A 15147-nucleotide genomic window follows, 5' to 3' on the forward strand; every position below is an offset into this window, starting at 1 on the left:
AACCTCAAAGAAATGGATAAATTAATCTACCACGTTTAAATCTGGATGATACAGACAAGCTAAACTTACTCATGGCAAGCAATGTGATTGAAGCAGTAATCAACATTATTTCTCAAGTAAAAGTCCAGAACCTAATGGCTTTACTACTGAATTGTACAAATATTTCAAGAGGAAATAACTTCAATGCTTTTCTCAATCTATTCCAAAACATTGCATAAGATGTAACTTTGTAAGTCTTTCAATGAGGCAAGTATCACTGTGTTATGAAAACTGAATAACGATACAACATGAAAATAAACCACTCTTACTCAATATAGAACTGGAAGAATTAGCAAGAGCAATTAAGAGAAAGGGCCTCAAAATTGGAAAGGAGGAAGTCAAAATATCCATGTTTGCCTATAAGATGATGCTGTACATTGAAAAACATAACACTCCACCAAAAAGCTGTTAGAACTGATAAACCAGTTCAGTATAATGGCAGGTTACAAAATAAACATAGAAGACACAGTAGATTTTTATATGCTAGTGATGAACTCACTGAAAGAGAAATCAAGAAATCTCATAATTGCCACCAGAAAAAACATCAAATATTTAAGAATAAGCTTAATCAAAGCAATGAAAGATCTCTAAAATGACACATTGATCAGTGGAACAGAACAGAGAGCCCAGGAATTATTCCACATACATATAGCCAACTGATATTTGACAAAAGTGCACAGATCATACATGTGAGTAAGAATAAAATATTCATTTTGTGGTGCTGGCATATATATAATATATGTATTACATATTATATATAGTATATATATATAGAAATTAATTCAATACATCTCACCATATACAAAAGTCAACTCAAGATGGATGAAAGATCTAAGTTTATGACATGAGACTATGAAATTACTTGAAGAAAGTTAACAGGAAATACTCTAAGATGTTGGTTTAGGTGGTAACTTCTTGGGTAAGACCCCCAACATACAGGAAATAAAACTAAACATACTGAATCTTATTAGAATCAGAAGCTTAAGTATAGCCAACATTCTACAGAATGGCAAATGTATTTGCATGCTATCTGATTAAGGATTAAGATCCAGAATATGTCAGCGACTCAAGAAATTCAACATCAAAAAAATAGGCCAAATCAAATTAAAAAATGGGCATGGAGGCTGACATGGAGGCATATACATAAAAATTAGAATAGTATTCAACTATTAAAACTGAAATTATACAATTCACAAAATAGATGCAGCTGAAAGACATCATATTGAGTGAAGTAAGCCAGACAGAGAAATACAAATACCAGATTTCTCCCTTGTATGTGGGAGCTAAAATTAAAAGAAAAAAATAAAATGACTGTATCAGTATTGCTGCAAATATATTTTTGTGATGCTTTGTTTTATGTTTTTGTCAAGCCATTGGTTAAGAATATTATACTCTTACAGTTTTGATGATCTGTGATTATTTTGAAATTTACTGTGTATTGGTGAAATGTTCACCTTTCCATTTGATATTTTTGATAGTCATTGCCTAATATTCCTGCTGAAATAGGGTTTTACTTTTTACTTATTGCTGTTCACTTACCAGAGAAATTCATTAAACCATTGAATTTCATATAAATTTAAATGTAACTTACAAGGAAAGATAGACATAGACATAGAAAGAGAAGAAGTAAAAAAGGGGAGAGGGATGGAGGTAGGTTGGGAGGGTGGGGGAGGGTGGGAGGGAGGAATTGATTAACCTTATATTCTTAGAATTGTATCTGAACTACATCAACTCTGTTCTACTTGCATTAATATTACATTAACATGAAAAATAACAGAAAAAAGACATTTCATGCTAACTCCCATAGTAAAAATATAAAGGAAGCACACTAATATCTTAATAATTACAAAGTTTTTGTTTGAGAATTTGTTCATCTATGAAGTACATATTGGAACCACTTGAACATCAGTCTACTTTACCAAAAGGTAAAACTTTTCCAAAATCTGTGTTCAGTTATCACATTTAAATTGCACTTACCAAGGAAGTATTTTTTTACCAATGCAAATTTTGAAACTAGTATACCCTGCTCCTTCATTGTCAAGGTCTTCCCTTTTGCATTTCTTCTCTGTAGTTTTTCCCTTCTTCCAGTTTCCCTGTTAATTCTCTTTGTTTCCCATGAACTTCTAAAATTTTGGCACAATTTTAGACTAGTAGGTAAATTGCAAACATCTACAGATAACTCACATACAGTGTTCACTCAGTTTTCTGTAATGTTAATTGTTATATAACCATGTGGATACATTTTTAAAGATAAATAAATTATTAGTGGCACCTTGCAATTAACTATCTATATTAACTATATATAACTTTATTTGGACTTTATCAGTTTTTACCATAATTTCTTATTTCTGTTCCTGATTCCAATCTAGGAGACAAGAAGTCATGTCTGCCCATCTCCTTTTCACTGTTTCTTGGTCTTCACTTTTTTTTTTTTTTAACAATCTTGAGAGTTTTGAAGAGTATTGGTCAGATATTCTGTAGAATGACTCTAAATTTGGGTTTACCTGATATTTCCTCATGATTAGGCTGAGGTTATATGCTGTAGAGAAGATTACCATAGAGCTGAAATGCTCTTCTTCTTAGTGCTATCAGGAGTTTCATGATGTTCACTTCATGTATCATCCATGATTTTAACTTTCTTGTTTCATTCTTGACCAGCTACTACTGGTTTATATAGAATCTTGGCTGCTCTGTATTTTCACAGACCTAGGATGCTTACATATTTCATGTTTTTCTGTGTTATAGTATTTGTGTTAATTTAGTTTTAATAATCTTTAACTTGTTTTTGTTTTCACTGATGTTCTCTTACTTTCACATGTTTCATTTTACAGGATAGAATCATTACTTAGGTTCACCTCCTTATAGTTATCACAGCCTATTGCCATGCTTGTTCTAACTTGAAAACATTATTTTTAAACTCAAAGACAATACCAAATTTTGGATAAGAATCTTTTCTTCAATAATAAAGGAAGCTTGCAATGAACCTTGGGATAATTTTTAAGAAAGTGTCTAAATAATATTTCTGCCTATTAGAGTAAGTTTCATTTATGTAAATGCCTATTATCCCAGTGATACCACCTAAATTGGTGTCCACACATGGACTTTTCTTTCAGAAGAAGGTTACAGTTTACTTACATGTAGATAAATTCTTCGACTGAATTTATATTATGAAAATAGTAAGAATGGATCCTATAATTTACAAATATCCAACATTTAAAAATATTTTGTTGGCAGATTTTAAAATCAGAAATAGTCTATAACATTTTGATTAAGACTTTTTAAGCATTCTTTGAGGGATTTTATATAAAGCTACTGTTTGCCTCTTACAATAATTTGTTTCACACAATTGTTCTGGATTCTTTAGGATCAGATGTCCTATATCATTCCAATAAATGAAACACTGTATACTGTTCACCTTAAGCAGAGGTAAATTTTATTATTTAGTTTTAAAATTTATTCTTATGAAGCTGTTTATTTATAATAAAATGTATATTGAAAACCAGCAAATATAGTTGTTATTGAGAATTTAGTTATCTTAGATGGCCAGTTTATCCCCGTGAGTTACTTAAATTTTAGGCCTAATGTCCCAAGTAGTATTTTGTGACTAGAGGTTAGAAAAAACAACAACAACCGGAAATCTGGCCTCATCACCTGAAGTCTGAGATGCTTGTTATGAATTTGGCAAGACCAGCATTCCCTCTATAATCAGGCTTTACGTCACATGATTTTGTTATTTAGGATTTTATTAGAGAGGTTGTACCACCATGAGGATGTAGAGTGAGTTCTTTAATATAGCCACTGGATTTTGTGCTGTCATGGGGCTGGTGAACAGTTTATGGAAAATGGTACTAGCTATATGCTACCCTTCAGAGAATTGAGAAATAATTGAAATAATTTTCTGTGAGGTTTAACACTTTGAAGAAACCTTGTTGAGAAAGGCTATCTTAGAAGTAATTTAGGGCATTCAAGAAGAGAGTTTCAATTAAATTTTTGGGGTGGAACTAGGTATCCTTCTATTAGGAGGAGCCAAATTATGAGAACTGAAGCAGGCAAGTATACAAAAAAGCTTATAGAAAATATTGTGCAGAGAAACGAGAAACAGGAAGGTTGCATGAACACATTTATTTTTTAAGATTGACATTTATGACCAGGAAAATATTTTTATATGGAAAAAACCAAGAAATTATTTTGTTGAGGGGTAGTTTTTTAGAGAAAGATGAAAGGTGTAAACCAAGTGATTCCCTGTATTAGATGTCAAAGAATTCTTCCAAAAGAGAGTTAACATACTCTTTTAGACAGAAGGAAAAGAGGACATGGTAGGTGACAAATCTCAAGCTTTTGAAGAGGAAAAGTGGGAGGGCTCACATTGCATTTGAACTTCACATCAGGAATATCAACAGTGTTAAGAAAGAAAATGGAGCCTGGGCTATTGATAAGGCATGTGAGTATTGTTTTGGTAAGTTTCCTGAATGATTGCTAGGATAGCCAAATAACCATAAGGAAGCAGTTGCAACTAACTTAATAAGAGAATTAGTGATAAGCAACTATTACCATGTAGAAGTAGATTTTTTTTTTCTAGCGGATACTAAGGCAGCATAAAAATAAGAGATTTGATGGCCCATTAGATATAGTACTTGCAAGAATTTAGTGGGACAGACAAATGAGAGAGATCTCAACCAAGGGATATAGGGTCTCACTGTTGAAGACAACTATATATGAAGTGCTATGGGATGTGCCGAGGTAATGCTCAGTTGGTAGTCACTTCAATTAATTAATTAATTTTTAAGATTTATTTGTTTGACAGAATTACAGAAAGAAAAAGAGAGTAATTTAATTTAGAACATGGTGGAGAGGTGCAAATTTCAAAATCCTTTCTTTATAAAAGTTCTAAAAATTTGGAATAGGAAGGATGTAGCTCATCCCAATAAAGGCTGGATATGACAAGTCTGGGGCTAACATGGTCGTCAATAGTGAAAAGCTGAAAGTTTTTAAACATGGATTAGAAACACTATAGGAATGTTTATTCTCACCAGTTTTCTTCAACATATTACTGTAAGTCCTAGACAAAGAAACTGAGCAAGAAAAGGTAATGAAAGGTATACAAATGAGAAAGAAAGAAGCTAAGTGTTTCTATTTCCATATGATCTTAAAGGCCCAACTAAAACTCTGTTGGAACCAATAAATAAATCAGTAAAGATACAAACTCAGCTTACAAAAACCAGCAGTTTCTTTACACTAAAAGAACAGTTTAAAAAGAAATCAAGAAAACATTTGATTTATAATATATAAAAATAAAATACTTTGGAATAAAATTTTAAAAATTATTTATTTGAGAGGGAGGGAGGTGGAGAAAGACAGTGAGAAAGCCCTGCCATCTGGTTCATTCCCAAAGGGCCTGCAGTGGCTGGGACTGAGTCAGGTCAGAACCAGGAGCCAAGAATTCAATCGGGTTCTCCCATATGGTGACAGGAATCCAGTAACTTGATCCAGTTACTGATGCCTATATTAACAAAAGTTTAAGAGAGGAGCTACAGCTGGATATCAAACCCAAATATTCCGATACTGAGTGCAGTCATCTTTTTAAAAACATTTTTACTTACATAAGGTGAACAAATAAGTACTTAATATATACAGATTTAGGAACATAGTGGCAATTCCCCCTCTACCCTTTCTCCCACCCTCCCTCCTCCTTTTTCTTATTCTTTCTTTTAAATTTTATAATAACATACTTTCATTTTATTTTATACTCATACAATTAACCCCCACGAGGAGATTTCAGAGCATAATAATAAGAAAAACACTGTTCCATAACAGTTGAGGCAAGGGCTATAAACAAGAATCAGTTCTCAAAATGTCATTTTCACTCACATATTTGTATTCTATCACTTACCAAGTTCAGTGAAAACACACGGTAGTTTTTTGGGGGGGGATGAGCTTCTTTTATTTAATATAATGTTTTCCAGTAGCATCCATTTGTTGCACAGACAGGATTTCATATTTTTTATGGCTGAGTAATATTCCATCATGTGTATATATGTTTTTTTATCCAGTCATCACTTGATGGATATCTCATTTGATTCCATGCCTTAGCTTTTGTGAACTGAGCTGCAATTAAGTTGTGGTTACAGATAACTCTTGCATATGCTGATTTATTTTGGAAGGGTAAATTCCCAGGGTTGGGGTTGCTGGGTTATATGGTAGATATATTTTCATGTTTCTGAGGAATCTCTATAATCTCTTCCACACTGGCTGTACTAGTTTGCATTCCCACCAGCAGTGGTTTAGGGAACCTTTTTTCACACATCCTCATCAGCATTTGTTTTATTTTTTTAATTCTCTGATTTCTCTGTGAGAGCCATTCTAACTGGGGGGAGGTAAATCCTCATTGTCATTTTTATTTACATTTCCCTGATGGCTAGTGATCCTGAACATTTTTTCATGTGTCTGTTGGCCATTTGAATTTCCTCTTTTGAAAATTCCTGTTCAAGTCCTTCACTCATTTCTTAACTGGATTGTTTGTTTTCTTGTTGTTGAATTTTTTCACTGCTTTATAGATCCTGGATATTATTCCTTTAACAGTTGCCTAGTTAGCAAATATTTTATGTGTTTACAAAGGCTATTGATTTTTGTCCATTAATTTTATATTCTGTCATTTTACCAAGCTCGTTATGAGTTTCATGAGTTTCAATAGTCTATTAATGGAGTTTTATCATTCTCCTATATATTCTCTCTCTGTATATATTCTATATATATATATATTCTCTCTATATAGTCTATATATATATATTCTATCTATATATATTCTCTCTCTATATATATTCTATATATTATATATATTCTATAGAATATATATAACCTATATATACAATATAAAATATATATTCTATATATAGAATATATTACCTATATACACAATATATGATATATATATTCTATATATTCTATATCTATATATTCTATTATATATATTATTATATATATTATATATCTATATATATTCTATCTATATATTCTCTCTATATATTCTATACATATATAGAGAATATATATATATAGAATATTATATATGGAGATTATACATATATATATTTTCTATATATAGAGATTTTCTATATATATTTTCTATATATATTATATAGAGAGATTATATATATATATTCTATATAGAATCATGTCATTTGCAAACAGGAATAATTTCCTTTCCTCCTTACAAATTTGTAGCCTTTGATTACTTTTTTTTTGCATAGTGGCTCTGGTTAAAACCTCCAAGATTATATTCAATAGCAGTGTTGAAAGTTGGCATCCTTGTCTGGTTCTGTTAGTGGAAATGCTTCCAAATTTTCATCATTCAATAAGTTGCTTCTGTGTGTCTTCCATAAGCACCCTTGATTGTATTGAGGAATGTTCTTTGTATTCCCAATTTGCTTTAGATTTTTAATCATGAAATGGTGTTGTATTTTATCAATGCTTCCTCTGCATCTATTGAGATAATCATGCAGCTTTTGTTCTTTAATTTGTTAATGTGATGTATCACATTTATTTGTGATTTTTGAACCATCCCTGCATACCAGGGATTATCTCACTTGTTCTGAGTGAATGATGTTTCTAATGTGCTGTTGGATTCGATTAGCTATTATTTTGTTGAGGATCTTGGCATCTATGCTCATCAGGAATATTGATCTGTAGTTCTCTTTCTCCGTTGTGTGTTTTTCTGATTTAGGAATTAAGATGATGTTAGCCTCGTAGAATGATTTTGGGAGGGATTCTCTCCCTTTCAGTTGTTTTGAATAGGTTAAGACTTTCCACTGTATTTTTATAAGACATATTGAATTCTTCATTTTTTAAAAAAATATTTATTTTATTTATTTACAGAGATAAGATATATATATGTATATGTATATACATATATGTGTGTACATATATATATATGAGTGTGTATATATATATATATATATATATGGAGAGAGAGAGATCTTTTATCTGCTGGTTCACTCCTTAGATGGCTGCATCTGCTGGGGTTGGGTCAAGCCCAAGCCAGGAGCAAGGAGCTTCTTCCAGGTTTCCCATTTGGTGTCAGAGACCCCAGGATTTGGGCCATCTTCCCCTGCTTTCCCATGTGCATGAGCAGGGACCTAGATTGGATATGGAGCAGCTGTGACACCACCCTTTGCCTATATGAGATGCTGGCACTGCAGATGGCAGCTTAACTCACTGTGCCATGTCAGTGCCTCCCTCAGTGCTTCATTTCTAATATTTCAGTTTTATTTCTCTTCAAAATCTCATGGGCAAATTTTCCATTCATGTCATGTGTGGATTTCTTTAGCTCATTAATTTTCTTCTCATTGTTTGTGAGTAATCCTGTGAACATTCATTTGAAATCCTTTGCAAGAATTTCATTAGTCTCTTCATCTTCACATTCTCATATTGAAGTGTTATTGTGCCCTTTGGGGAAGTCATCTTCTCTTCCTGTTTTTGTTTCTTATATTTATGCGTTTATTTTTAGGTATTTGTAGAAACACTTTTGGTTTTCTCTACTGATTTTTTTTTAATTTGTTCCTCTGTGGGTTAGTGGAGTGTCTCCTCCTTTAGTGAATACCAAGAGGTGTGTGTTGGGTGGGACCAAGGAGCTCTGGTCAGGGCTGAGCTGTGGGGTAAGAATCCAGGGTGACACCTAAGTTGGGTGTGGTATATGCCCTGTATTATCAGCAGGAAGGAAAGTATGATCATGCCTGGTGGCATAATGAAAACCTCATGTCCTGTATCTGAAGGTACTCAATGCCTGGGGATACCCCACCCTGGGTACAGCTCTTACCCATGCTATTGCATGAACCATACAGAGGTTCTGTACAGTCCTCAATGTGAGCACAAAAGCCTCTGCAGTTACCCACCCCAGGCAGTCAGGGAGCTATGAGTCTGATGCCAGACACAGTGATTTCCCAGAGCCCCAGTCATACTCCACACCCAATTATGTAGTCACATGGTTCCCAAAGTCATAGCGCACAAGGCTCCTACAGTCACATAGTACAGAAGATCCTCTCTCTGCCCTGAAAGCTTGGCCCTTCCATGGATAGAGCAGAGTCATTTCCAGTGCCAACTACCTATGGGTTTCCCACCTTGGTAGTTTGAGCCCTGGAGCCTGTGATAGGCTGACAGGATTGGGGCACCTTCTGTCCTAACCAGGTGTGCAGGCCCCTGTAAAACATTGCAGTCAGACTAACAGTAAATCGAACTTGTAGATTTTTTTCCTTCTGATAAAATCCCCTGGTCATGCATGTGAGAGCCACCACAGAATCTTCTGGTGTCAAAACAGTGTCTTCTCCCCTTCGGTTGCTGGGCGCTCTTGTTTTAGGGGATGAAGAGAAAGAAATACACTTTTCCCTCATTGGGTTAGGTAGATACCATGTCCTCTGCTAGGGCTCAAGGCCTGACCTAGTCAGTGTGGTCTGCAAGGTTCTCTCTCATGCAATGTCACCTGTGGTACTTGCTGCCATAGTATGCTCTCACATAGCTTTCAGAAGCTGGCATCTCTTCTGGCCCCTGGCCACAGGAGTTGTGTGTTGTGTGCCTGCTCACTGCTGCACATCTGCTCTTTCTGTGCTGTTCCACACTGTCCCTCTTGCTTCTATAGAATTTCCACTGCAAATATATATCCAACTATTCCCTGTAAATACACTTCCTTTGCTTTTCTTCTGCTATTTTCCCCTGGTGAAAATCAGCATATCTTTTCACTTTCCAGCCATCTTGTAATCTCTTAAATTTAGGCTTCTTAAGCACTAGGTTGAACACCAACCCAATAAAGAATAAATTTAATCAATGAGTGAAATACTTGAAAACTATAAAACATTTGTGAAAGGTATTACAGAAGATACAAATAAATTATTTATTGATTTTGTCTATATTCTTGTGGAATATTGGTCTTTCTATTTTTTACCTGTTAAAATTTATGATCAGTGGTTCTTTAAGCCTGTGATTATAAAGTAAATTAAAGTTATGTACTTGTAAAAATTAAAGCAGTGAATGTAAGAGTGGGGGAGAGGGAGTGAGGGAAGAGTTATGTTTATCTCTTAGAATTTTATCTATGAAATACTTGAAATTTGTTTTCTTTATATTAATAAAAATTTAAAAGAAATAAAAAGTGCATCTTGTACATGGATTGGGAAAATTAATATTGATTTTTAACTTTTATTTAATAAATATAAATTTCCAAAGTACATCTTTTGGATTACAGTGGCTTCCTCCCACCCATAACTTCTGTCCCACTCGCAACCCTCTCATCTCCCGCTCCCGCTCCCATCCCATTCACATGAAGGTTCATTTTCAATTATTTTTATATACAGAAGATCAATTTAGCATATATTAAGTAAAGATTTCAACAGTTTGCACCCACACAGAAACACAAAGTGAACAATACTGTTTGAGTACTAGTTATAGCATTAATTTACATTGTACAACACATTAAGGACAGAGATCCTACATGGGGAGTAAGTGCACAGTAACTTCTGTTGTTGGTTTATGGCGTCAGTAATCACCTGAAGCTCTTGTCATGAGTTGGCAAGACTATGGAAGCTTTTTGAGGTTGCCAACACTAATCTTATTTAGAAAAGGTCATAGTCAAATTGGAAGTTCTCTCCTCCCTTCAGAGAAACGTACTTCCTTATTTGATGGTCCGTTCTATCCACTGGGATCTCACATGCAAAGAGCAAGATTTAGGTCTTTTTTTTTTTGCCAGAGTGTCTTGGCTTTCCATTCTTGAAATGCTCTCATGGGCTCTTCAGCCAGATCCAAATGCCTTAAGGGCTCATTCTGAGGCCAGAGTGCTGTTTAGGACATTTGCCATTCTATGGGTCTGCTGTGTGGTCTGCTTCCCATGTTGGATCGTTCTCTAGTTTTTAATTATATCAGAATTAGCATACTCTAGTCTTGTTTATGTGATCCCTTTGACTCTTTTTTTTTTTTTTTTTGACAGGCAGAGTAGATATAGAGAGAGACAGAGAAAAAGGTCTTCCTTTTGCGTTGGTTAATCCTCCAGTGGCCGCCACAGCCAGTGCACTGGGGCCAGGGCACTGCAGTGATCTGAGGCCAGGAGCAAGATGTTTCTCCTGGTCTCCCATGCAAGTACAGGGCCCAAGCACCTGGGCCATCCTCCACTGCACTCCCGGGCCACAGCAGAGAGCTGGCCTGGAAGAGGGCCAACCAGGACAGAATCCGGCGCACTGACCGGGACTAGAACCCAGTATGCCAGTGCCCCAGGTGGAGGATTAGTCTATTGAGCCACAGCGCCAGCCCCTTTTGACTCTTAACTCTATCATTATGATCAATTGTGAACTGAAACTTATCACTTTGACTAGTACGATGGCATTTGTACATGCCACCTTGATGGGATTGAATTGGAATCCCCTGGCCCGTTTCTGTCAATCATTTTGCTGACTGTTTCTATTGCGGGACAGAAACTTCTCAAACTGATTCAATCCCAGTTGTTAATTTTGGCTTTGACTGCCTTTGCCTCTGGGGTCTTTTCCAAGAATTCTTTGCCGGTACCTATATCTTGCAGGGTTTCTCCAATGTTCTCTAATAATTTGATGGTGTCAGGTCGTAGATTTTGATCTTTAATCCATGTTGAGTGGATTTTTGTGTAATGTGTAAGGTAGGAGTCTTGCTTCATGCTTCTGCATGTGGAAATCCAGTTTTCCCAGCAACATTTGTTGAATAGACTGTCCTTGCTCCAGGAATTGGTTTTAGATCCTGGATCAAATATCAGTTGGCTGTAGATGTTTGGATTGATTTCTGTTGTTTCTATTCTGTTCCATTGGTCTATCCATCTGTTTCTGTACCAGTACCATGTTGTTTTGATTATAACTGCCCTGTAGCATGTCCTGAAATCTGGTCTTGTGATGCCTCCGGCTTTGCTTTTGTTGTACAAGATTGCTTTAGCTAATTGAGGTCTCCTTTGTCTCCATATGAATTTTAGCATCATTTTTTCCAGATCTGAGAAAATAAATTGCTTTGATCGTATAGAGGAAAGTTCCTTTTTTACACAATTTGCTTAGAGTTTTCATCATGAAAGGGTGTTGTATTTTATCAAATACTCTCTCTGCATTTATTGAGATAATCATATGATTTTTCTTCTGCAGTCTGTTAATGTGGTATATCACATTGATTGCTTTGCACACATTGAACCATCCCTGCAACCAGAGAAAAATCCCACTTGATCTGGGTGGATGATCTTTCTGATGTGTTGTTGCATTCTATTGGCCAGAATTTTATTGAGGATTTTTGCATCTATGTTCATCAAGGATATTGGTCTGTAATTTTCAGTCAATGCTGAATCTTTTTCCGGCTTAGGATTAAGGTGATGCTGGCTTCATAGAAAGAATTTGGGAGCATTCCCTCTTTTCAATTGTTCTGAATATGTTGAGGAGAATTGGAGTTAGTTTTTCTTTAAATGTCTGGTAGAGTTCAGCACTGAATCCATACGGTCCTGGGCTTTCTTTGTTGGGAGGGCCTGTATTACTGATTCACTTTATGTCTCAGTTATGGGTCTATTTAGGTTTTCGATGTCTTCCTGGTTCAATTTAGGTAGGTTGCATGTGTCCATGAACCTATCCATTTCTGATAGATTTCGCTGTTTGCTGGCATACAAGTCCTTGCAGTAATTTCTGATGATTCTTTTTATTTCTGCGGTGTCTGTTGTTATGTTTCCTTTTTCATCTCTGATTTTATTGATTTGGGTCTTTTCTTTTTGTAGTTGGGCCAATGAGGTGTCAATTTTGTTTATTTTTTCAGAAAAGCAGCTCTTCGTATGGCTGATTTTTTGTAATTTTTTTTGGATTCAATCCTGTTTATTTCTCTGATTTTTATTATTTCTCTTCTCCTACTAGTTTTTGGTATGGTTTGCTGCAGTTTTTCTAGATCCTTGAGATGCGCTGAAAGCTCATTTATTTGGTACCTTTTCAATTTCTTGATGTAGGCACCTATTGCTATAAACTTTCCTCTTAACACTGCTTTTGCTGTATCCCATAAGTTTTGATATGTTTTGTTGTTATCCTCATTTACTTCCAGAAAGTTTTTGATTTCTCTTTTGATTTCTTTGATGACCAAGTGTTCATTCAGGAGCATGTTGTTCAGTCTCCACGTATTTGCATATGCTCTAGGGATTTCTGAGTTGCTAATTTCCAGCTTCATTCCACTGTGGTCTGAGAAGCTGCATGGTATGATTCTAATTCTTTTGAATTTGCTGAGACTTGCTTTATGGCCTACTATGTGATCAAACCTAGAGAAGGTTCCATGTACTGCTGAGAAGAAAGTTGTGTTGGAAAGATGTGTTTCTTGTAAGCAGCAAATAGATGGGTTTTGTTCTTTAATCCATTCAGCCAGTCTGTGTCTTTTATCTGGAGAGTAGAGGCCATTGACATTCAATGTGAGTATTGATAATTAGTGACTTTGCCCTGCCATTTTCCCAACGATATTTCTAATATATGCTTTGAACTTCCTGTGATCTTTTGCTGTGTGGTTTCCTTCCATTACCTTCTTTCATACTGATGACCGTGTTTCTATGTTTCTGTTTGTAACACATCTTTAAGCATCTTTTGCAGGGCTGGACGAGTGGTGATAAATTCCTTCAATTTCCGGTTGCTATGCAAGGTCTTTATTTCACCTTCATTCACAAATGAGAGCTTTGCAGGATATAATATTCTGGGCTGGCAGTTTTTTCTCTTAGTACCTGGGCTATATCTGGCCATTACCTCCTAGCCTGTAGGGTTTCTGATGATAAGTTTGCTGTGAGTCTAATTGGAGATCCTCTTAGAGTAATCTGACGTTTCTCTGTTGCACATTTTAGAATCTTTTCTTTATGTTGCACTGTGGTGAGTTTGATTACAATGTGTCGTGGCTAGGATCTCTTTTGGTCATGTTTATTCGGGGTCCTATGTGCTTCCTGTACTTGGATGTCTCTGTCCTTCTCCAAACCCGGGAAGATTTCTCCTGAATGTTGGGTTTTTTAATAGTATCCTGTAGATTCTCAACAATATTTTTTAGATTTCTAATTTCCTCTTCTTTTCTTTGGATTGACTGTATACTTTCATGTGCTCTGTCTTCTAAGTCTGATATTCTCTCTTCTATCTCATTGATTCTGTTTTTCTGGCTCTCAAATGCATTTGTCATTTGTTCCATTGAATTCTTCTTTTCATTTTGGTTTCTCTTCAACATCACAATTTCATATTCTACTAGATTCCTCATTTCATTTGGTTCCTCCTTAAGATTCCATTTTCACGAGAGAGATTTTCTATCCTGTCCAGTATAGATTTCTATAGTTCATGAATTTGTTTTTGAGAACTTTTAAATGTTCTTATCATAAATTTTTTGAAATCCGTATCTTGCATTTCTTCTATTTCATCATCTTCATAATCTTGTATTGGGATGTCATGTTCATTTGAGGACATCATAATGTCTTCCTTGTTCTTGTTTCCTTGGTTCTGCGTTTGTTGCTTGGCATTGTAGAGATATTCTTTGGTTTCTTCTATTTTTTTTCCCTCACTGTGGTGGCTTTTCTTGTTATACTGTGACTCTAAATTAAGTGGACTGTCTGCTTTTGATGAATCTCTAAGGGCTTGTGGTGGGTGTGGCCAGAGATCTCTGTTCAGTTCTTCAGGGTTAAGGGTGTGCCAAAGGTGACACACCCAGGTTTGGCATGGTAAATATTTCTCTCTCTCTCTCTCTCTCTCTCTCTCTCTCTCTCTCTCTTATTTTATTTTATTCAAAAGGGAAGTAATTCCACTTAGCTGAGCTCTTCTCCTTGATGGCAGTCAGTGCCTGAGTGCTAGCCCCTGTGGGTATAATATTCGTCTGTTCTGTCTCAAGGACCATGCAAAGGCTCTGTGCAGTCCTCAGTGTAAGACAGATTCCCCTGCAATGTCTCCCACTGGGTAGCCAAGGTTACTGAGTTTGTGGTGTCTCCCACTGAGAGTACTCACTCATGTCTCAGGCTCACCGTGAGTTCTCCCACACACCCTTATTTTTTCTTTTCACAGTCCCAGTTCATAACCTCCACACATTCACTAGGTCTTAACCTCCTTTTATTTCTCCCCACTAGAGTCAGGTTTTCCTGCTTGG

At 35.6% G+C, this 15147-nt stretch overlaps 1 protein-coding gene across 5 annotated transcripts in view; it reads left to right on the forward strand.

Annotated features, from left to right (window-relative positions):
• The window catches only part of LOC138843046 (disintegrin and metalloproteinase domain-containing protein 32-like), a 498529-nt gene that overhangs the window by 25090 nt on the left and 458292 nt on the right, over positions 1–15147 (forward strand). For 4 of the 5 annotated variants that reach the window (XM_070068574.1, XM_070068573.1, XM_070068575.1 and 1 more), the window contains one exon: positions 3404–3465. The exons of the other annotated variant lie outside the window; for it this stretch is intronic. In XM_070068574.1, the coding sequence (XP_069924675.1) occupies positions 3404–3465 (62 nt within the window). The remainder of the gene's footprint in view (positions 1–3403; positions 3466–15147) is intronic. 5 annotated transcript variants of the gene reach the window in all.

This window comes from Oryctolagus cuniculus, chromosome 2 (genome assembly GCF_964237555.1).
Source record: "Oryctolagus cuniculus chromosome 2, mOryCun1.1, whole genome shotgun sequence".
Taxonomy (NCBI): Eukaryota; Metazoa; Chordata; class Mammalia; order Lagomorpha; family Leporidae; genus Oryctolagus; species Oryctolagus cuniculus.